This window comes from Acipenser ruthenus, chromosome 7 (genome assembly GCF_902713425.1).
Source record: "Acipenser ruthenus chromosome 7, fAciRut3.2 maternal haplotype, whole genome shotgun sequence".
Taxonomy (NCBI): domain Eukaryota; kingdom Metazoa; phylum Chordata; class Actinopteri; order Acipenseriformes; family Acipenseridae; genus Acipenser; species Acipenser ruthenus.
In genome coordinates, this window is record NC_081195.1 from 22,523,593 (window position 1) to 22,546,022 (window position 22,430).

Below are 22,430 nucleotides of genomic sequence, written 5' to 3' on the forward strand. Positions count from 1 at the left end.
AAATAAATAAAACAAAAAAACATTAAATGTTGACGTTTTCTTTACAAAGTAGTTCCGGCACTGCAAGAGTTAAAATCCCTATTCCAATCTGTGTTTGGCTGTAGTTATTTTCTTCTGACTAACCGGAAGGTTTGATTGGCCGGGATGGGAAGTGGTCTGTGTCGGTGACTGTGAGTCATCTCTTTTGTATGTGTGTAGTGGGAGTATAGTCACACCCATTATAGGCCTGAGAGGATAGGAGTGGAGACTTCTGTTCAATCCCCACAGAGCAGCAGATCTCTGTATACAAGACGAACAAATGCAGTATATCAGAAACATGCACCCCCCCCCCCCCTCCCCCTCCAGTGTTTAAAGTGGTTTGAAAAAAGGTGGCGGGTAGGATTCGTTTCGTTTGCCTGCGTGTTCGTGTTTAACTAGGGAAAGTAATCACTTTTTTTCTTTTTTTTTTTTTAAATAATTTTTTATACCTGCATGCTTTGCTGACAGTGGCTTGCTTGCATATAAGACTCATATTGCACAGCAGTTTCACCCACCAGGTATTACTACAAGGTTGAGTAGATACAGTGTATAGGTAACAAGCTCAGGTGTCTTATTAAACTCACAGTAAAACCAGGAATGGATCACACCGCTATGTAACGGGGGTCTTATTTTAATCCTTGATAACAGTATGATATTCAAACCGGGAAAGCAAGTTTTTACTATTCCGTTTGATTAGCTTTCCTGTATGCACTGTTTTATCTATTTTACGGTAAAACTGACAAATATCTTTTTAAGAAAAATGCGGCACGATTGTCATGGAAAATACTGTGCAGTTGGACAACATGCGTCATCATCCTGCTCCCTCTGTCCAAACACAAGCCCCCCTTCGTTGGCTGGTGACGTCACAACAGCGCCGTTTCTTCAGTTTTCACTTTGTCGCTTTCGTTTCGAGTAGGAATGGCGACGCTTGGAGGGATGTCAGTGTCTTTAATAACACTATTACTTTTTTTACACGTTATCCAACAGATACAGGCGGTTTTACAGACGGGTAAATGGGTTCTAAACGTTGACAGCGTACGTATGCTTGGTGGTTTTATATTGTTTGACAGACGTTATTATATATGCAACGGTTTTCTTTTCGTTGTACGTGTCGTTAGTATTTTTTTTTTTAACTTCCTCGTTATGTTCTTTGTGGCTTGAACGCATTTTACTGTACTGAAACAGTATTTAACGCGCCAGAAAATGTGTTAAACTGTCGTTTAAAAAAAAATAAATAACGAATTGCGAGCAGTCGTATGGTGCAGTGTGTGTGTGTGTGTGTGTTATTGTATGCATATAAATGGAAACATGTTTCAATATAATCGGAATTCATGATATATTATCTGATTTATATATTAAAGAAAACTGAATTAATGTCTTCATCGACCAGTAATGTGTTGTGAAAACCACAGACTACTGTGACAGGTTGTGGGGTTTGTTTACTGACTTTCTATATGCTGTTTAAATAATAATGTTGTGTTGTTATATATTACAAACAACAACTCCGTATGCAATGTTTTTCTGAATTTTCTCTTCAGAAAAATATTCATGAACAGAACAAATTCATTTTCACAAAGACGTTATTCAAAGATTCGACAGTCTTTCTGCAATGTAAGTACTTTTCCAGATTCCCATATCCTCCTACTTGCTGTTTGTGTTTTTTTAATAAACATTTCCCAGTAAAATTCAGTTAGTGCACCAATGTAGAATAAATATCAAATTGAAGTCCAGCTAGATACATATTGATATTGTATAGTTATGTACATGCATTAATTTTAATAACCCTCAATAACTCTATATTTACAGTCAAATACATATTCACACGGTATATGTATTTTTTATGCGTGTAGTACTGGGTAGACTCAATGGTATAATTATACAGTTAATGTAAACGGTCTGTATTTAAATCTTGAATCTTTATTTATGTTAATGTATTAAATCAACATCGTTTCAAAATGGTTCTATGGAAATGCCATAGTCGGAAGCCATAGTTATTAAAAGTGCCACTGTATTAGCATTATGGGGCAAATAAGAGAAAGGACCGTGCTGCCTTAAAACTAATTCCATTGTAAAGAAAGATCACTGTGATATTGAAACACATACAGTACCGTGGGGGGGCCTGTATAAATCTTACACTTGTTTTCAGGGATGAGTGAAGACTGCAAGCATCCAGTTAATCTCTCAATATCCTGGTACTTGCGAAGTTCTCGCTGTTATGATGAAGTCTTTGGACTGGATGTAAGTTCTTTTGTTCTCACTCATTTTTTATTTTCATATATAAAGTACTGATTGCATCACTTAAAAAAAAAAAGTATACATACACAGACGTGCTCAAATTTGTTGGTACCCCTCCACAAAAAACTAAGAATGCACAATTTTCTCTGAAATAACTTAAAACTGACATAAGTAAATTGGCATCCACCATTGTTTATTCCATATTTAATAGAAATCAGACTTTGCTTTTGATTTTTTATTCAACATAATATTGTAAATAATAAAACAAATGAAAATGGCATGGACAAAAATGATGGGACCGCTAACCTAATATTTTGTTGCACAACCTTTAGAGGCAATCACTGCAATCAAACGTTTTCTGTAGCTCTCAATGAGACTTCTGCACCTGTTAACAGGTAGTTTGGCCCACTCTTCCTGAGCAAACTGCTCCAGCTGTCTCAGGTCTGATAGGTGCCTTCTCCAGACTGCAAGTTCCAGCTCTTTCCATAGATGTTCGATAGGATTCAGATCAGGACTCATAGAAGGCCACTTCAGAATAGTCCAATGTTTTTAGTCCATTCTTGGGTGCTTTTAGCTGTGTGTTTTGGGTCATTATCCTGTTGGAGGACCCATGACCTGCGACTGAGACAGAGCTTTCTGACACTGGGCAGTACGTTTCGTTCCAGAATGCTGTTTCGTTCCATCAAGCTGCTTGGAGATGGTCTTGTAGCCTTTACCTTTACCATGCTTGTCTATTATTTTCTTTCTGATCTCCTCAGACAACTCTCTCCTTTGCTTTCTCTGGTCCATGTTCAGTGTGGTGCACACAATGATACCAAACAGCACAGTGACTACTTTTCTCCATTTAAATAGGCTGAATGACTGATTACAAGATGTGTGATACTAATTAAAGAAACGAATTAGTTTGAAATATCACTATAATCCAGTTATTTATTATCTTTTCTAAGGGGTACCAACAAATGTGTCCAGGCCATTTTAGAATATCTTTGTAGAATAAGCAATAATTCATCTCTTTTCACAGCTTCGTTGCTTTATAAAATAGCTTTTAATTTCATCACTTTTCAGGAGGAATGAAGCATTATTTCAATGAGCTGTAAGGGTACCAACAAATTTGAGCACGTCTGTATATATAAATATAATCTGTTGACATTTTGCCTAGAGCCACCAACATACCTTTTCAGTGCTAGTGAACTGCTTGCACAGTTGTGATCTCCCTTAACCATAAGTTATTAAGAGTGATCTGTCTTTATGGGATAAGTGCATAGGATGTGTGAAAGTCATGGTGATCTGCTTATTATGTTACTGATAATTTTTGGTTTTTATTTTCCAAATCTCTACCTCCCTTTAAATGTTAATTAGTTGTCTCTGCATCCTAATAAAGAGAAAACTACTAATTAAAGACTGGATTTAAGATTGTTTTTTTTTTCTTTGCTACAAAGCAAGGAGATTTGAAATGCTGGACTTGCTGTCATTGGGCACCGGCCCGGGTATTTTGTGCTGAAAAGAAAATCTGTCAGGACAACTCTGTTAAACGATTGAAAATAACAAAAGCACAATGATAAACTAGGCGACTGCAAGAATGAAATGCAATTAGGATCAGCGATGAGCCATTAACATAATTTGTCACATCTGTTTGAAATAAAAATCAAGCGAAACAGAATCGGGCTCAGTCAAGATATGAAGGTGAAAACAAGTGACGTTTAATTAGAAAACAGAATCTGATCAAAATAAGTTTTAAAGAGACGTCATGTGATCAAAAATACCCCCCCCCCAAAAAAAAAATTCAAGCCCTGCTGATAATTCACATGTTGTACTTGTACATAGATGGGAATGCAACTCCCATTGCATAGCAGTTTGATCCATTCCTGGATTTACTATGAGTGCCATAAGACACTGAGCTGGGCCTAATCAAGCTCGTTGTAAAACCTGGAATGGGTGACGCTGCTATGCAATAGGAGTCTTATTTCCTCCCTGTTACAGTCCTGGCAGGGGGATGTATGCTTCTGACATTCTGGTTGTGTCTTTTGCGCTGTCTATTTTCTTGATTGCATATGTGATTGGGATACTGTTAAAACTACAAAGTGCTATTTACAACGTTTGCTGTCTTTGTCGTGCTAAAAAACAACAAAAAAAAACAACTTGTGTTTCTTCCAGAATTCTGATATCAACAATTACTTCATGATGCACACAGAAGTGAGAGAGGGAGGAACTGGGTTTTTCGTTTTCCATAACTACGAACCCATGGAGTGCGGGCAACATGTGCACGAGGTAAGAAGTGCTATTTCAGAGACGGAACTCCCATTGCATAGCAGTGTCACCCATTCCAGGTTTTACTGCGAGCTTGATCAGCCACAGTGTGTAAAGGTAACAAGCTCAGCTGGGTGTGTCTTGCTAAACTGCTAGGCAGTGGGGGGTCAAATCGGATAATCTCAAATTACCAGCGCAGGCACTTAGAGAATTCACCCGAAGGATGCCTTCCACTATTGAACTTCTTGTGTAGGCGTTTGTGTGTACTCCAAATTGTCAGGGTTTTTCTTTTTTTCTTTGTAAACCCTTACTTAGATTCCTGTAAAACTCGCTATGTGAGATTAAACAGTGTTGTTTTTTTTTTTTGTTTTTTTTCATCAAGTGGCCTATAAACATTTAAACAATTTATCACAGAGACAGACCAGTACTGCCCAGCCTTACAGCATTCAATACACTGGCTGCACTTTGTGAAAATACCAGACTGGATGTTTTTTTTAGTCAATGGTGTACAGTCTTTCAGATAAGACCACACACACGCATCTTAGTCTTCAGATTACGTAGGACTGAGGTTCTGTATAATAATATATATATATTTTTTTTTTTTCCAGCTTGCTGTGAAATCCTTCGATGTGCCGAGAAAGATTATGAAGTCAGAAAGTGTAAGAATAATCAACGAGAGCTACATTCTGTTTTAAAAAATAAATAAATAAAATAAAACATATTCATCTACCATCTTATACTGGAAATTCGATGCACCTTGCTTTCAAGCAAAAAGTTGAAAATACAACTTGGTAGGCAAATTATTATTATTATTATTTATTTCTTAGCAGACGCCCTTATCCAGGGCGACTTACAATCGTAAGCAAAAACATTTCAAGCCTTACAATACAAGTAATACAATAAGAGCAAGAAATACAATAACTTTTGTTCAAGTAAAGTACAAGTTTGACAAACCACAATTCAATAATACAGCAGGTAATAGTGATAGTTACATCAGGATATGATTAAATAGTGATAGTTACATCAGGATGTGATTACTACAGTACTACAGGTTAAACACTTGGCAGATTACAGTATTCTGAAGTACAGGATTAAATGCAGTAAAATAGGGGCTGATAAGAGCAAAATAAAGCACATTTACATGAAGGGTGATAGTGTCCCAGGATACAAACAGAGGAGTTCTACAGGTGCAAATGTTTGGCATAGGGTTCGATTTGATCATTTCATTAATATTTCAATAGTGCAATGTTTACACAGTGGTTTTTTTTATCATTTACGGATGCGGTTGATTTTTGAAAACAATTTAAATTTCTTTCAGACGGCTTCTGAGAAAGAAGAGACGATGGGCAAGAATGCGACAACAAAGTCAGAGGATGAAGAAGTCCAGGAGAGGATGACATCATCTGTTGTGGTAAGGGCTTTAACTGCTGTACAGTTACAGCAGAGTCGTTTTCTGAAATTGCAATTACAATGCTGTTTTGTTCAATACAATTGCACTAAAAAGTTACGTAAACAACTACAGACATTAAGATGTTTACTCTGTTTATTCTGAATAAGCAAGTAATAATCACGGGTACAAAATGCAGAAACACATACTGTATAACAGATGTGCCAAGGTTCAACTGCAAATACAGTTCCATTCTAACTGCAATGAATTATGAATTGCCCAACTACAATGGCTATTGGCCCCAGGTCGAGCGACCTGTCTGAATGATTTTGAAACCTCGCTTTGTTCTCTCAGCCTCCCTACGCAGTCGCCAGGGCATGGGAAGATGGGCCTTACATGTTCATCGTTCACGTTGAAGAGACGGGCAGCAGCTCAGAGCCCAGGGGTGGCTCAGAGGAGAGCAAGGCCTGGAAACTGCAGTGTAGGTGTTTGATCCTGTCTTCTGGACTTGACTTAACAAATTTTTTATCTAACCTGGCATATATTGTTTTTTTTTCCCCATCTTAAATGAGAAACGTGAATGTTTGTTTAGCTTTCTGCCTTTGTTTTACAACTGTGTTAATTGTTCTTGGTTTTTCTTTTGCAGTAGAAATCAGGATGCTTGGTCCTTACCAGTACATCTCGGTGTCTGAATGGCCTCTAATGTGTGTAGGTACCCTGCTTCACTTAATGCAAAACATGAAATAAATCAATGCCGGATCTTCGTGAAAAACAGGGCTGGATCATAATTTAGTTTTGTGGTTACTGGGAGACGGCAATGAGAAGTGACCAGTTTAAATTTAGAACAATTGTGGACCAGTCTCCCTTGTACAGTATCACTAGACAGTCACACAGCTTGGGGTCGGGGGTGGACTTGTAGTCTCTTGAGCCAGCACGATTCCAAGTATGGAAACAACCTTTTAATAAAATGCTATGCCGTTTAGGATTAAAACTTAGTACCGTTAATGCGTTTTAAATCTTTACAGCCTTCCTTTTGAAGCACGTTTCAGTAAAGAGTTGAGGATCCAAACCCCTCTGTTACCTGAACAGCCCCTTGTTCACCTGCCTTCTGTGCTGTGCTCTTCTGCCCTGCTTGCAAAGAAAATACTCCAACCAGCCCTCAATCTATGATATCTTCAGAACAGTGTGGCACTGTTGTATATTTAAAGGTTCAGGGGCTCAGCCACTGACTCACTGTGTGTGACCCTGAGCAAGTCACTTAACCTCCTTGTGCTCCGTCCTTCAGATGAGACGTAAAACCAAGGTCCTGTTGCAAGTGACTCTGCAGCAGCAATTGTTGATGCATAGCTAACGCCTGAGTCTGTAAGTCGCTTTGGAAAAATGTCCGCTAATAACTAATAATAATTGGGAAAGTAATGTAAAAAAAAAAAAAAAGAAAGAAATACTGTTGTAATTGGATTCTCAGAACAGTTTGATTTTTAACTGAACAACTCTTTCTGGTCCCAATTGGTTTCTAATAATAAAGTTGTACTGTATACAACTGGGCCTCTCGTCCACACATGGGAGTCAGTTACAATTTACAATGCTATTTTGTTCAATTACAAATTAGTTACAGTTATGCTGCAGCAATTGCAATTGTACTAGTAACACAAAAGTAACATATATAGCTCCACACACATTACCATGTTTACTCTGTTTATTCTACCAAGCAGTAATCGCAGGTACAAATACAGAAACATACTAGAAAATATATATATATTTTTTTCCCAAACAAATGGGATCACAAAAAGTTCACTCCATGCAAAACCCAACACCAAGCAGCGAATGTTTAAGCTTGGAAAGGTGTGTAAATCAGCTGTAATTTAATCGATTTTATATGGCAATTACAAATGCAATGACTCAGGTGTGCCAAGGTTCAACTGCAACTACAATTAGAATTACATTGTAATTGACCCCGTTCTGCTCTCGTCTCTCTTCCTCCCAGTTCTACATGGTGATGTGCATCATCTACGTGCTGCTGGGGGTCCTGTGGCTGGGCCTCTCTGCCTGCTACTGGAGAGACCTGCTGCGAATCCAGTTCTGGATTGGCGGGGTGGTCTTCCTGGGCATGCTGGAGAAGGCGGTGTACTACGCAGAGTTCCAGAGTATCCGCTACAACGGCGTATCTGGTAAGACTGCTGTCACTTAACAGCCATGCCAGACTCCTGCATAGCGGTCCGCACTTCTTAGAGATGTGTCTGTGTCCTTATGATTTCACAACCTAAGGGATATAGGATTGAAGACATGTAAAAAAAAAATAAAAAAAAGAGAGAGAACATTTGTTTGAATGCTTCCCTGAGTGCATCACAAAAAATGCCTCCAACTTGCTCAGTAAATTGAGGAAGAAGCTCTCTTCTCCCCGCCCCCCCATCTCTTTTAACTGCCCTGTTCTTTTGACTAACGCACCGGTTTCTTCTCTCTCTCTCTCTCTCTCTCTCTCTCTCTCTCTCTGCAGTGCAAGGGGCTGTGGTGTTTGCTGAAATCCTCTCTGCTGTGAAGAGGACTCTGGCCCGAGTGTTAGTCATCATTGCCAGTCTGGGATACGGCATCGTCAAGTGAGTCTTTGTTTTTCACATATGCATTTATTTTGATCTGTCATCCCCATGTTAGTCCTGTTGGTTTCCAGTCCCCTTCTCTCAAACCACAGCAGAGCTCTGGCAAGTTGAAGTTGGCAGTCGCCTCTTGTCTGTTCGCTGTACCTATTTAGAGGAAAATCCTGCTTTTTATAACTTTTTTAACAATCAGAAAAATTAAAAAACGGAAGTTAGTCAAAGGTGAAATCTGCACCAGAATGAAAGCGAGGTGGATTTCTGTTTCCTTGCAGGCCAAGACTGGGGGCTCTTCTGCACAGAGTTGTGGGGGTTGGTTTGGTGTACCTGACCTTCTCAGTAGTGGAGGGTGTCCTTCGAGTGAATACGGTAAGCTGCTGAGAAGGTACTTTTCAGATGATCTAATTTCAGAAGCAGTGCCGGAAACCCCTCTACGTGCACGGGTCTCTAGTGCCATTCAGGGCGGATGATAAATCTGTTCTATAGATGCGCCACTAGCTGCCATTTTAAACTTGGTACAGCTCTGACATTTTGGTGTAATGTACGACTCCAGTTGCAAAACCTGGAATGGGCGAAACAGCTATGCAGTAGGAGTCTTACTGCCATCGCCGAAATGGGGAATTAATTAATAAATCCCTGAGATGATCATGCATTAAACATCAGTGAGACTGTTCTAGTCTTGGGCCAATAATATGAATATAAACTATGTTTTGTTGAATCAATATAACCCCCATCAAGGTCTCAAAGTAGTTGTTAAACTTGCACTGGACCAGTGGTATCTCCAGACTGGGCTGTAGTGCTGACTGATACACTGTCCTTTCTTCAGGAGCAAGGAGGGACAGGCAGGCTGCTGTGTGACATTGTGCTTGCCTTGACTGACTCCTGTATTGTGTGGTGGATATCCTTTTAATCAACATTCGCTAAAGAGAACGGTCGCCGGCCACACCAGCACTGAACTCGCCAGGGTTTTACATCTAAATACCGGATCTCCTTGTAACTATATAAATACAGCACAAGTTTAAAAGCATAGCAAAATATACTAAAGCATAGTCAAGTATGGTAGAGCATAGTAAATAAATGGAAAATGCTTTGTACAACTGCTGAAAGAGATTTTTTTTTTTTTTTTTTTTTAATCAAGGTGTTAGTGGGTAAGACTTAAGATTTGATCCTGTTTATTTGACATAAAATCACTGCAGAATTGTGTGTAGGTTTCTGAAGACTATTTTTTAACTCTTTTATACGGTAGATGCATTTAAAGTTCATGTCCTTACAGTGGATGACTCTGCAACCCCACGTAGCAGCCCTAAATGTTTTCATTGCAACTTGCACAGGTGCGTTTCACAACCAGAGCAGGACAAAATACAAGGGGAAGACATTATAATCTGCATGTCGCTTATTCTTCCTTCGCTAGAGTCCATGCTTCAGACGAAATTCCTGGTCAGCGGTGTCTGTGACACTCTCTTCTCTTCTCTCTTCTCTTTCCTCTCTTCTTTCTCTGTCTCTAGGCTCAGGATGATCTTGTGCTGTTGGCTGCTATCCCCCTGGCTGTGCTCGACTCTGCTCTCTGCTGGTGGATATCCTGTCTTGTGTCTCAATCTTTTTATACTCGCACCGCCCCTTGTACTTGTGTTTCGCTGCTGCTGCTGCCCGCGTTGCTGGGCTTGGGTGCTGTTTTCAAAGCGTTCAGCCTGCTTGCCTGCCTACCTACCGGCTCGTTTCTCCTCTTTAATTATTGTATAGTATTTCATTAGTGCTGCACGAAGCGATTATTCAGTTATTCAGACAGAGCTCTCCACAGACATTGGTGTCGATTTGGTCTAATTTACCATTCAGAGTGAAGAAACAGCTGCTTGGGATTTGTGACAATGGCTGCTTTTTTTAAGACTCTGTGGAGAACAGCGATAAGCCACAACAGTGGTTAAGTATTTCATGTTGGTTTGAAATGTCACATTTTTCAATTTTTCGTTATGTGGAGAACAGCAACCCACACAAACCCAAGCAGCTGTTTCTACACTCGTTTCACTCTGAATGGTGAATCAGCCCAATCGACACCAGCCACCGTCGCCTGTGGAGCGCTCGATATGAATAATCGGTCTGTGCAGCTCTAGACCGCCCCAAATTCAGAATTTGCACTGTTTTTACAAGGGGGTTTAAGTGTTTTAGAAATGAAATCAAAGTGAGTATTTCAGATTCCTATATCTTTACGAAAGGAAGGAAATGTTTCAAATGTAGGAAGTCAGGTGCACCTAAGAGCCCAAAAAAACTAATTTATCTGGTTTCACAGACCCTGATAGCACTGTTCTTGCACTACCTAAGTATTACACATACTAAAAGATACTTCATAAATTCAATGACAAACATTTCAGCGAGAAAGCTTTTTGAATGTCAAAGACTACATCTCTAAATTGAGTGTTTTATTGTTGGGGATGAAGTATCAACAGCATGTTAAGATCCACTTGATCTTTATATAAAGGTTTTATTTACAAACATTAAATAGTGATCATAGTTCTGTTTTGAGTCGTGATTTGTTAGTGATCTATTTAAAAATAAAACATAACAATGATCTTTATATATAAAGACACTGAAAAAGACTTCTACTCAAAACGTTTCTCGTTGCATTGATTACGTTTCTTTGAGTGTTTTGTAATAGTGACGGGTGACAAGATTAGTGCTAATCTCTTTTTGAAACCACCAATCAGGCTTTAACTGGCTTATATCTTCCTTTTAAAGAGAATCCAAGCTGCCTCCAGGCTTTGCCTTGTGTAATGAAAAATTGTTGCAGACAAAGAACAGTTCTATTTTTATACTTTCCTTTCATGATTAGAGACCAAAATAGACTTGGCAACAGGCTAATTCCTGATCGATCTGTTGTCATGGTTACTGCTGATAGACTCACACACTCAGCCTTGTAGTAACAAGCTACAGCTATGGCCAGAGGTTTTGCATCGTCCTGTAGAATTAACTAATTTTGTTTCATAAAGTCAAATGAAAACCTGCTGAATAATGTTACGCTAACACATTGAGTTACATACCGCTTTGTAGTTTTCCAGCATACTTAATGGGGGGAAAAGAAAACTGACAGACATTTCGAAATGACTTTTTCCCCCCCAATTTATCATTTTGTAGTTTCTTTGATTTACATGATGTTCAATAAAATTTCTAAATTTTGTCAGTGTTTTTTAATTAGGTCTCGGTCTTAGAATTCTAGGTGATGCAAAACATTTGGCCACAGCTGTCGGTAGGCACGCCTTTCAAGTCTTGACATTAACTTCTTTAGATGTTTTGTTACTGATGGAAAGGGAACGTTGTTGTTTTTTTTTTTATTTCCTTTGAGGGCAAAACTGCTCTCACAAATGTGTGAGGAGTATGGATGACACAGGCTGTGCCTGCTGTATCCTGATTGTATAATACTAATGATAATGAGAAGACAACGAGGTTTCAAAGATCAAGGTATTTCTCAGTCTCGGGGTGGTCTTGTTGCTCAAGGTTCCTTGACAAAGCAACACATATTTATCAGCCTCGCTCAGACCATGAAGCTGCTGCGACTCCGGAGGAACCTGGTGAAACTGTCCCTCTACCGCCACTTCACCAACACCTTGATATTCACAGTCATCGGTAAGTCTTTCTGCTGTTCTAGCCACAGGCAAAGAACACAGAACTTCAGAGGTGCAGCTGTAAGAAGCTACAAAGTCAAGTAGACAAAACCTTTCGGACAGTGCTGCCTTCAGTCGGTACACCAAAACTTTTGTCTCCTTGTGTCTATACATTGCAATTCATTGGGGGGGTTCACTTTTTTTCTTTTTTAGTTTAGTTATGCTGGCTGTACAGGTGCTTCAGGAACCCATTATAGGATTGTTCGGATCAAGGTGAGGGTTGCTGGTGTCGATCGGAGTGAAACAATTGAAGAAACAGCTGCTTGGGTTTGTGTCAGTCGCTGTTCTCCTTCACAGAGTCTCAGAAAAGCAGCGATAATCACAAACCCAAGTGGCTGTTAATTCACCTGCTTTCACTTGGAATGGTAAATTAACCTGATCGACATGACCCTCACTTGATTTCCCAGCACCTGTCTAAGGTTAATAACACTTTTTTTTTTTTTTTTTTGTGAAATCCAGTTTAATCATAATTTTCATAGTTTGGATTTTTTGTTTCAGCTTCTGTGATTTTCATCATCTGGATGTCCAAGACCTTTAAATTTTCTAAGTGCCAGTCGGTAAGTAACAGTGACTTGATGTATTGCATTCACGGGCAGAAGTCATTCCTTTCATCCCTGCCTTTGCCCCCAGCAGAGTTGGTTAAAAGGGTGACGGCATTAGAGATATTCGGGTCCACTGTTGCTTGGGTTATTAAAACAGACCCCCTTGGTCTTCCTGCTCTGTTGTCAGGACTGGAGGGAGCTGTGGATTGACGATGCTTTCTGGAGGTTTCTCTTCTCCATCGTTCTGCTGGTCATCATGTTCCTGTGGAGACCTTCCATCAACAGCCAGAGGTAAAGGGTACTGACCCAGAGGGGCTGCAAGGCTACCCCAGCTTCCGGCACGCTTCATTTTAAATAGGTCTGATTTCATGACACAGAATCTGTAAGATACTGATTTGATGAACAGGGAACAGGGATGGAAATAAGACTCCTTTTGCGGAACAGTTTCACTCATTCCAGATTTTAACACAAGCTTGATTAGCCACAGCGTTATAGGTAACAATCTCAGCTGTGTCTTATTAAACGTCTAGCAAAACCAGGAATGGATCAAACGGCTTTGCAATGGGAGTCTTTTATTTCCATCCCTGTGGCACAAGATGAAATCTTTGGCCTCAAACCCAATTGGTTCCAGGGTCTGTCATCTGGCAAAGGAACAAATTCAGATCATTTTGCTGTGTGCTGATCAGCAGAATATATGATACTGCTTATGATGCCTGACTTGCAGAACTTGCAATAAACACTGAATTTGAAAACTTGCACAAAAGTTGTTGTTGTTTTGGTTATTTCATCAGCCTGTTTCCCTTAATACGGGAAACCTGTCTCGTTTGATTTTGTGCTCAAGCCGTTAGCTCAAATGGCCATTAGCTCACTTTGTCCGATGCTTGTTTGATGGAATATATGCACATTACTCTCTTCAGATATGCCTTCACTCCTCTTATTGACGAGATGAGCGACGAGGAAAAAGAAGAGATGAGGAACGAAACTTTCGGTGAGCGACTCCCTCTCTCACCTTGCCAGAGAAATCCGACAGCTGGGCTTTATTATAATTAGTCATTTAGCAGACGTTTTTTATCCAAAGCGACTTAGACCAGGGGGTGAACTATGCATCAACAACTGCAGCTGCCGAGTCACTTAGAACAGGACCTCAGTTTTACGTCTCATCCTGCGTAGTTATATTTTATTCTCCGTCTGATTTTAAGTTAACTTTCGCTGAGGAGTCAATTTTAATTTACCTCTTTGTTGTAGTTGAGAGTTTGCAGTTTAACCTCTGTTTAATTTTTTTTTTTTTTTTTTTTCAGAGGGAATGAAGATAAGAGGAATGAAGATGGAGAGCAACGGATCAGCCAAAGCCAGCAAAGTGGTAGGGGAATTATAGCCATTTATATATAACTGGCTTTTTTCCCCCGTTTTTGAATAGTTTTTCAAAATTTAAACAAATGATTTTTGAATTTGTTGGATAATTTATAATTCAAGCCATATTATAGTAAAAAAAAAACAAAAAAACTTCAGATCCCCTGTGAAAGAAAGCAGGGAAACACTCTTCTGTACAGTTTTTATTTATTTTATGTGCTGTATTCAAATGGAAAACAGGCAGACAAACCCATTTTCTGTTCACCAGGATGAAGATCTGAAATGGGTGGAGGAGAACATCCCATCTTCTATCGCAGATATGTAAGTATCTGTCCGTCTGAAAAATGCTGCAACGTTGTTTTAATAATAATATTTCCAGGGATGGGAATGAGACTCCTGTTGCATAGCAGTTTTAAATGTTCCACGTTTGATTATGAGCTTGATTAGCGGTAGCGTATTGGTAACAAGCTCCTGTGAGTCTTATTAAACTCCTAGTAATTCCAGGAATGGATCAAACTGCTATGCAATTGTGAGTCTAATTTTCAAACCGCTATGCAATAGGAGTCTAATTTTCTTTTAATGTACTGCTGTGTTTTACAGGGCTCCTTTACTGGACTCGGATGAGGTAAGACACCTTACTATATATAACTTTCTCTTTGCAGTATGTGCTAGACTGCCTATGTCCACAAGATGGCAGCACTGTAACATTGAAATACCCCCAGTGCTGTGAATGCTTCAGATGGGGTGTATTGTCTTACTGTTATACATCTCTTAAAGTGCAATATTTGTGCATATATTTTGTTTAAATATGTTTATTTAAAATGTTTAGATTATAGCCCAATATGTTTAGGATTCAAATTGGAAGTAAAATGGAATTTAAAAAAATGGAATCGGAAGCTTCCTTCAAAAGAAACGCATCATCATCATCATCATCAGTGCACAGCGTTATGATTTATGATTTAATGACTCTGCCATTTTTATAGTTTTCTTTTTTTTCCTTTTCTGTTTCCTTGCAGGAGAACATAACAACCCAATTTGAGATTTCCAAGATGGAATAAACGCCTTTTGACAGTATTTGTTGTAAATAGCTGTGTAGAATTGTTCCTTTTCTTGCTGGTTTGACTTTTATTCCAAACATGTATTCTGTGAAGGGAATTCTGCTTATAAATGGACACAAAAAAACAGAGGGGGTGGAGATATTCTTTTTATTGCCTATTTTTATTTATATTTTCTTTAAAAAATATTCTGTTTTGATTTTCAGACGTCGTTACTTCAAATGAAACACCTCTGTACTGGGATTGGAAAACAAAATAAATTCATACCATCCAAATGTCTGAAACGGTTCTTGTACATTTTGTTTTTAAATGCATTTTTTCTGATGCATTATATACTATGTTGGGGATGTGGGGTGGGGGTGGGGGAAATGGTGGCATGCGTTTACTTTTTTGTACGTATTTAAAAATATAAATAGCAATTGTGTGTTTTAAAGAATCATTTATTTTTCATGACAAGGCTACTACAGAGTACAATAATAAATTCAACTATCACACTGCTAACAAATGGCAGAGTAGGGTTTTCCAAATAAGTGGGAATTTCCAGTCAATAATACACAAGACAAAAGTAAAAAAAAAACAAAAAAAAACATTTGTACGAATCCACACGATTTCAATGAACAGGTATTATTGTCATTAGAAACAGCTGTTTTTCTTGAGCGTTATTGACTTCCTCTTGGCTCCATATGTTCTGCAGTTCAAGCCTTTTAATTAATAAGGAAATTAATAGAGCTGTCATCGTCACTTTAATTTCCTTAATGTTTAGTATTAAACACATTTAAACACCTAAAGTGTACATATGGGGATTGCTTGTTACCAATCAGGAAAGCCATTGCGGTTTTTAAATTACTGCAACATGTGGCTGTGCGAAAGACTGCCCAGCTATGGAAAGACTGAAGAAATACTAAATCTGAAATAAATTGGCCATCGCTCTAAACCTACCAAGTGAAAACAAGCTTGCATATTTTTAGACAGCGGTGAAACGTATTAACACACGGCCAAATTTTTAACATTTTAAACTCTACAGTGTACAGACACCCCTAGTAATTCCTCTATTTAAAAAAATGACTTGCAGGTTTTCTTCCAGCCCAGCTGTCTAACTTCATCAGTTCATGGATAATACAGAATACCACTGGAATACTGCAGGTACGTTTACATTTCTTTCCTTGGAGTAGTCTGTAAGCCAACACTGCTGCACGAATTCCAAGACTGCACGACGATGAATGTTCTACTGAGAACCTGATTGGCTGGACGACAAATACGATAACCAATGGCGTAGCTGGGATGAGCACAATCAAAGAGAAACAACAATGGACGCCACAACTCCAGCGCCACAAGACACAGCCACTGAGGAAGGTAAGATGAAAGCATTTAACAACATAAAATATTATTGCTAAAGATCATGTCTTCTGTTTTATTGTTATTGTTTATAATTATTGCATACTGTCCTTTAGCCAACGGGAAGTCAAAATATACAATCTTCTTTGCACGTCATTAAAAGTGTCCGTCGTGGTCACACTGTATTTGAACAGATACAGCCTGGCGATTCAGTAGTTTCTTTACTGTTCGGCTATGATCCTCTATAATACCGTTGTCTGGAAGGTTTTGTTTCCTTATTCCAGTTGTGTTTCTGTTTTTGTTAATAACGTGGGGTTCACAAAACGCTAACTGCTAGGACTGTTAAAGATTGCAATGTTAAGTGACTGTCTATGAAAGCTCATTCTGATTGTGCAAGCTGGAAGTTTATGTAAACCTGTTTGAGGATGAACTATTTCATATATATATATATATATATATATATATATATATATATATATATATAAACCGCTGTGTAACCCAAGAGAGTGTTTACAAACAGTCCTTTTTTAAATGTTTATTAATATTGCTTCATGGTCCATTTCTGAATACGTTTTTTTTATTATTTTTGGCAAAAACAAAAGAAAAATATTTGCTTATTCTTCAAGAAAGTCAACTGAAATCTATTTTTGTTTTTGTTTCTGATATATATGGGTGCCCTCCAAATAAATAAAAAAAAGTCTAATTTTGAATCCTTAAAACCAATGATGTTTTGGTGCTTTCCTCGCTCCTTGCTTGACGAAAACCTCAGCTAGCTAATGTCAGTAGGACAGATCCATGCCAACGTAACCCGTGTTGTTGTCGTCGTCTTTGCTGTTGTTGGAATAGGATCCCTTGAAGCCGTCGTTGTCCAACGCGTCTTGCTCCTTCGTGATCTGATCAGTAGCCGCACTCACCACCGTCCTCACAATAGCAGCTGCTGCCTCGTAAAACATCTTATTCTCCTCTTCCTCTGGATTGGTGTGAAGGTTCTCCGTGGAAGAGGGAGGTGGACGTCGGGTCTCTGCAGTGGAGTTCTCAATATTCGGGCCACTCCCAGCGCCGTGGAAGCCCAGGACGTCCGTGGCTGTCATTTCTGCTTCGGAAGAAGCGACCTTACGGAGATTCTCAACAGAAGAAGGTGGACCGTCCTGATGAGTGTCATGAGAATTACCTTCTTCCGAAGTCTTTTTTGTTATCGTTTCCGCAGTAGCATCAGAAGAGCAGACTTCATGGACGGTCTCGGTGGAAGAACTCCCGATACCCTCGGTTCTCTTCTCTGCATTGCTTTCAGCTAGAGCGCCTATTGAGTCAGTTCCGCACGGTGATCTCCCGTTGTCCTCTAAGTTCAAGGTCATCTTTTCACTAGAACCATCTCCAGCTTTCTGACTGGCTTCCAGAGGATCAGTGGGTGCGTTGAGTCTTATCTCCGAGATTGAGCGAGAGGCATCTGGCATCTGTTTCACTGTTGATTCCCTGGCGTTAACGGTGACCCCTTTAGGTACACTTTCCTTGGTTGGCTCTGTTTCAGCTGGGTGCTTCAGTGGTGGCTGTTGATGAGAATTCTGCTCATCTTGCATTGATGTTCCAGATCGATGTCCTGCACAAAGAACTTCAGTTCTTTCACATGGTGGTAATTCTTTTCCTGTGCTCTTTACTGGGTCTTCTGAGAGTCCATGTTCAACCGAAGGTAGACCAATACCAGCACTTTCACTTCCGTTATACTTCAGATTTAACGACTTCCTTCCTGGCGATGGATCTAATGCTCCTCCTTTGTTATTTTCAGCTGGTTCTTTCTCCGCTGCCCTTTTCGATCCTGAAAGGGGGGTTTCTTTTATTACTCCACCGTTGAAATTGATTTCCTTGCTTTTTTCATGGCTTGAAACTGTGCCAGAGTTAGGCAGATTGCATCCCAAAGACTGATCAGATTCCGGTTTTCCACCAAGATCTGCATTGCCTTCCGTCACATCTTGCACCTTTTCGGCAACGTCAGATTGCACAGTTACAGTTTGCTTCTGTTCTTCACCAGCATCCCTCACCTGTTCTGTCACTGAAGGTTTCTGAATATCGCCGAGACCTTCTTTTGGATCAGACAAATCGCCACTGCTGTCGGCTTTAATTTCTCCGGATCTAGCAGTGGCCGTTTCCTTCTTGCAAGACAGGGTTTTCTCTCGCTCAGGGTCGACTCCAGGAAGGTTGCTGATAGAAGCTGTGCCGGTTGCTGCTTCCTCCAGATCAGTACTTTTACTCTTGCTTTTGCGAAGGATTATATTTTTCAGAGACACGGCCCTGGAGTAGCGTGCCTTTTTAGGAACCGCCTGCTGCCTGCTTGATTTATCCAGACTGACCTGCCCTTCAGTTAAGTGACTTTGCTCTGTCTCTGTAGCCTCGGTGGTCCTCTTTGACTGCAGAGTCACCAGTTTCTTAAAGGATTTCCACACCTCACTGGCTTGCTGGTCCCTTGACTTTGTATTCCCATTGGACGGTGATGCCTTCCTCTCTGTGTCTCGATGCACCCCATCTCCTTCAACAGCATCTTCTTCATCACCAGCCAGTTGATTATCATGATCTGTTTGGTTTTCTACCTTTTCCATCCGGTCTTGCTTGACCGCCACGGGGTCTTCAGACCAGCTGGGCGTTTTGTTGCTGGCCGTGAACGAGCGATCTTTCCGGATGACCTGAAATGTCCAAGACCTCTTAATTGTCCTTTTCTTGCACCCCTTGTTCTCTGGGTCACCCCCCGAAACCGAATCTTTAAATTCGGGGGTTTTGTTGCGATCGGCGTCTCCCTTGTCGTCTTTCGGCTCATCTGGGCTTTTCTTGCGGGTCTTTGGGGCCACGATCTTCTTAAAGGAGTGCCAGCGTCTCGTGTGCGCGAGCCCTGGATGTTTGTGTCGCTGCCCTGGGTTGTTTTCCAACTCGCAGGTTTCGATCGCAGCGCAGGTTTCCTTCTCCGACAACCGATCGAGGGATGTAGAGAGACCCTTGCTCACGTTGGCTTGCCTTCCCACTGCTTTGTTCTCCGTGCTTTTATACAAGAAGATCTTCGAGACCGGCCTCTTGATGAAATCCCTGACGCTGCTCGATTTCTCAATATGACGTGGCCGTGTGTCTTTCTGAGGCAGCTTCGAATCATCCCTCGTCGGCTCTTCTGTCCCAGCGCGGTTCTCCGTGGGCCGTGCCCCAAGGCCTGCTTCTACCTCCAAGGAAAGCTGACTCGCTGGGGATTCCAGTTCTGCTGCCGTTGATTTGGGCGGCGCGCTTTCTCTGGATTCCAGCTGCTTGGCAGCCGAAGCGGTTTGACTCGCATTGCCGTCGAATTCCGGACCGCTCCTGTTAGTTTCGGAGCCCTCGCGCTTATTTTTCCTGTTCGCTTTGCCGAACCCGCTGCCTTTCCAGAATTGTCCCCAAATCCTCTCTGTGGCCGTCGCTGATGGTTTGGGTCTTTCCTCTGTCATGTGCCGAGACTCTCCTGTCGGGCTGGGAACCTCTGTCTCTGCTCGGCACTCGGACGGTTTATCTGCTGTCTTATCTTGAGTCTGCGGTTCTGTATTTTCACCCCCAGTTGGGTCTTCCCATTGTTCTGCGGCCACTGCCATATTTTTTTTTAAAGGGACCTTTTGCTCCAGATTTATTCAAATTCATTTATTGCTGCTGCATCATCCTTTCTTTTCGTTCAGTTCTGAAAAGAAAAATAAACCAACAACAACAAGTTGTTACAATCAAACCCGTAGAAATGAACCTGGATAAACGTGACTGGGGCGACCTGAACAAACAGCAGCTTTATCTCGGCTGTGTACACTAGGTAATGATGGCAGATGAGTTGACACAGTGAAGATAACTGCCTGCAGAGTCAATACGGCCGGTAACCATGCAGAATGGGGCATGCAGGGGATGACGCTAGCAGCACAGAAAACATTTAGATTTATTAACATGTTTTGCTCCGGTTGACAGCAACGTAAAGTCACCTTCAGTACCAGTGTTCAGATCACAAACTGCAGTCCCAGCTCTGAAAACGTGGGTGCAACATGATGGAACTCATTTGCACCATTTGATCTTGAATAATTATATATATATATATATATATATATATATATATATATATATTTCACAATTTCATTTACTATTTTAATAATTAGCAGCAATGTGTGTTTTCAGTTTATCAGTTTGATTTCTTCTGCATTGAGTATTTCTAGTGATTGAGTATCCTGTTGCATCCTGATTCTCCTTGGACAGAGAGCTGGGGACTGTTTCTGAATATTCTCTCTCTCTCTCTCTCTCTCTCTCTCTCTCTCTCTCTCTCTATAGATAGATAGATAGATAGATAGATAATGTGTGTGTCCCGAGAAGGTTATTGTTGGTGTTTTGATGTGTGCTGTGCTTCGTTGGGATTGAAGGGCGTATGTACAATCTTTTTTGTCGTTTTGTTTAAACCTTTTATTTTGGCCTATTTGTTTTGTTTGTTTGCTTGTTTGTCTAGTTTTTGTAACAAACGCGCGCACTGGTACTTAAACCTGCAGCTTCTTGAGTCTGAGTCTCTCTCCCTGACGCAAACAGCCTTGTCAGTGACATAACCTGTCACAGTAATGCTGACAAATGAGTTGACACAGGGTAGATAACTGCCTGCAGAGTCAATACGGCCAGTAACCATGCAGAATGGGGCTAACAGTACATGTTATATTTATTAACGTGTTTTGCTGTGTTTGAATTCTCTGTATGTGTGTAGATGTTGATGGACAGATAATTTAAAAACTAAATCTGTAAATTATACTATTAGAAAATGAAAAAGCTAGAAATGTTCAACAAAGAGTGAAATGAATTGGCTTTTATAAATAATTTGTCACAATATTTGTTACATTCGCTGTACCTTCTATAGTAAGGTACATATTACCCCTTGACATTTCCCCTAGAACCTACAGCCGTGATCGTAAAGATTTAAACCTCTATAAACATTACATGGCAAAAAAAACTGCAGTGGGTTTGAATCGCCGCTTGCAGGACTAGACGACTCTTGGGAAAGCTTTTAGGAACTCATGGAATGAAACGGTTCAAGTGTCTCTTGTTCCGAGAGAACAGAGAGGTCATGAAGTGTGATCTTTGGGCACAGCTCTGAGCAGTTTAGCAACCTGCAGTGTTGGAGTTTCCGAGAGATCTCTGCCCTGATCTGCTGAGATTTAGGAACCCACGCTGCAGTCTTTAACTTGCAAGATACCCAGCAGGGAGAGTAGCCTCAGTCAAGGCTGTGTGGATTAGTGAAATTCAACGGACCGCGGCGGGGGTGGGGGGTTAATGAAGCTGTTAAGAGCCCTGCCGTCAACCAGGAATCATACAAATAATATGTGTGTAAATATTTTATATACTGTAAATAAATATACACAGTATATCGACAGCAGCAGCAGAGAGAGAGAGAGAGTACTATGAGAAAGGAACCATGCAGACACATACTGGATTTTTTTTAAAGAACAAAAAGTTTAATAATAATAATAATAAATACCAAACAAATATAACAATAAAAACCTAGTACTAATACTACTACAATAACAGTAACAATAATAATACAAATAATAATGAACCCAAAGAGAGAGAAATACCAATAGGGTTAAATAAACTTATTAAAAAATTATCATCATCATCATCATATTAGTATTCTCACCACCATGCGTTCCTCTTAGAGGCATCCCAGTGTAGCTTCCCGTCTCATTGCTGCTGCTGCAGTGTGCCGGATCAGTTGTGATGCGTGGATTTCAGTTCTGTGTTGCTGCACATGAAGCCGGTGCTTCCCTGCCGTTTCAGAGTCCCGGTGCTGGCTCTGCAGCTTGTGTTGAGCGCTCTGCTCTGTGCCCGAGTCTCGCCGAGCAAGAGGCGGGGCCAGCTGAGCTTCTACAAATACATCCTGTCTGACTATTAGCCGTTGCCCCTAGCAACCAGGGACACGGGGCCCAGGAAGCGCGGTGAGACTGGAGCGCGGAGCTGCAGGGCTAATGTCCTGTAATTATGCTTCATTAATTCTCACTCTCTCTCTG

At 40.4% G+C, this 22,430-nt stretch overlaps 2 protein-coding genes across 3 annotated transcripts; one reads left to right on the forward strand and one right to left on the reverse strand.

Annotated features, from left to right (window-relative positions):
• The first annotated feature begins 848 nt into the window (after positions 1-848).
• LOC117414776 (transmembrane protein 87A-like) lies at positions 849-15,350 on the forward strand. 2 transcript variants are annotated; one of them, XM_034024572.2, is made up of 20 exons: positions 849-1,053; positions 1,557-1,629; positions 2,165-2,256; positions 4,408-4,521; positions 5,109-5,159; positions 5,819-5,911; positions 6,242-6,368; positions 6,534-6,595; positions 7,872-8,055; positions 8,382-8,481; positions 8,751-8,844; positions 9,302-9,373; positions 11,982-12,090; positions 12,627-12,685; positions 12,858-12,961; positions 13,588-13,658; positions 13,969-14,030; positions 14,289-14,341; positions 14,621-14,645; positions 15,037-15,350. In XM_034024572.2, the coding sequence occupies exons 1-20, from the start codon at positions 937-939 to the stop codon at positions 15,076-15,078; spliced, it is 1,704 nt and encodes a 567-aa protein (XP_033880463.1). In that variant the 5' UTR covers positions 849-936; the 3' UTR covers positions 15,079-15,350. The 2 variants fall into 2 exon arrangements, with proteins under 2 accessions (XP_033880463.1, XP_033880464.1); XM_034024573.2 differs by lacking the exon at positions 9,302-9,373 and adding an exon at positions 9,981-10,049.
• A 48-nt stretch (positions 15,351-15,398) lies between these two features.
• LOC117415145 (muscle M-line assembly protein unc-89-like) lies at positions 15,399-22,292 on the reverse strand. Its single transcript, XM_034025133.3, has 2 exons — positions 22,061-22,292; positions 15,399-20,089 (listed from the first exon to the last, which is right to left on the reverse strand). Exon 2 carries the CDS (start codon positions 20,004-20,006, stop codon positions 17,190-17,192), a length of 2,817 nt encoding a protein of 938 aa, XP_033881024.3. The 5' UTR covers positions 20,007-20,089; positions 22,061-22,292; the 3' UTR covers positions 15,399-17,189.
• Between the last annotated feature and the right edge of the window lie 138 nt (positions 22,293-22,430).

Coding starts and splice junctions, on each gene's coding strand:
- LOC117415145 (XM_034025133.3), bottom strand. CDS start 20,006: ATGGCAGTGGCCGCAGAACAATGGGAAGACCCAACTGGGGGTGAAAAT.
- LOC117414776 (XM_034024572.2), top strand. CDS start 937: ATGGCGACGCTTGGAGGGATGTCAGTGTCTTTAATAACACTATTACTT. Junction 13,659..13,968: donor GATGAGGAACGAAACTTTCG/GTGAGCGACTCC, acceptor TTTTTTTTTCAG/AGGGAATGAAGATAAGAGGA. Junction 14,342..14,620: donor CCATCTTCTATCGCAGATAT/GTAAGTATCTGT, acceptor TGTGTTTTACAG/GGCTCCTTTACTGGACTCGG.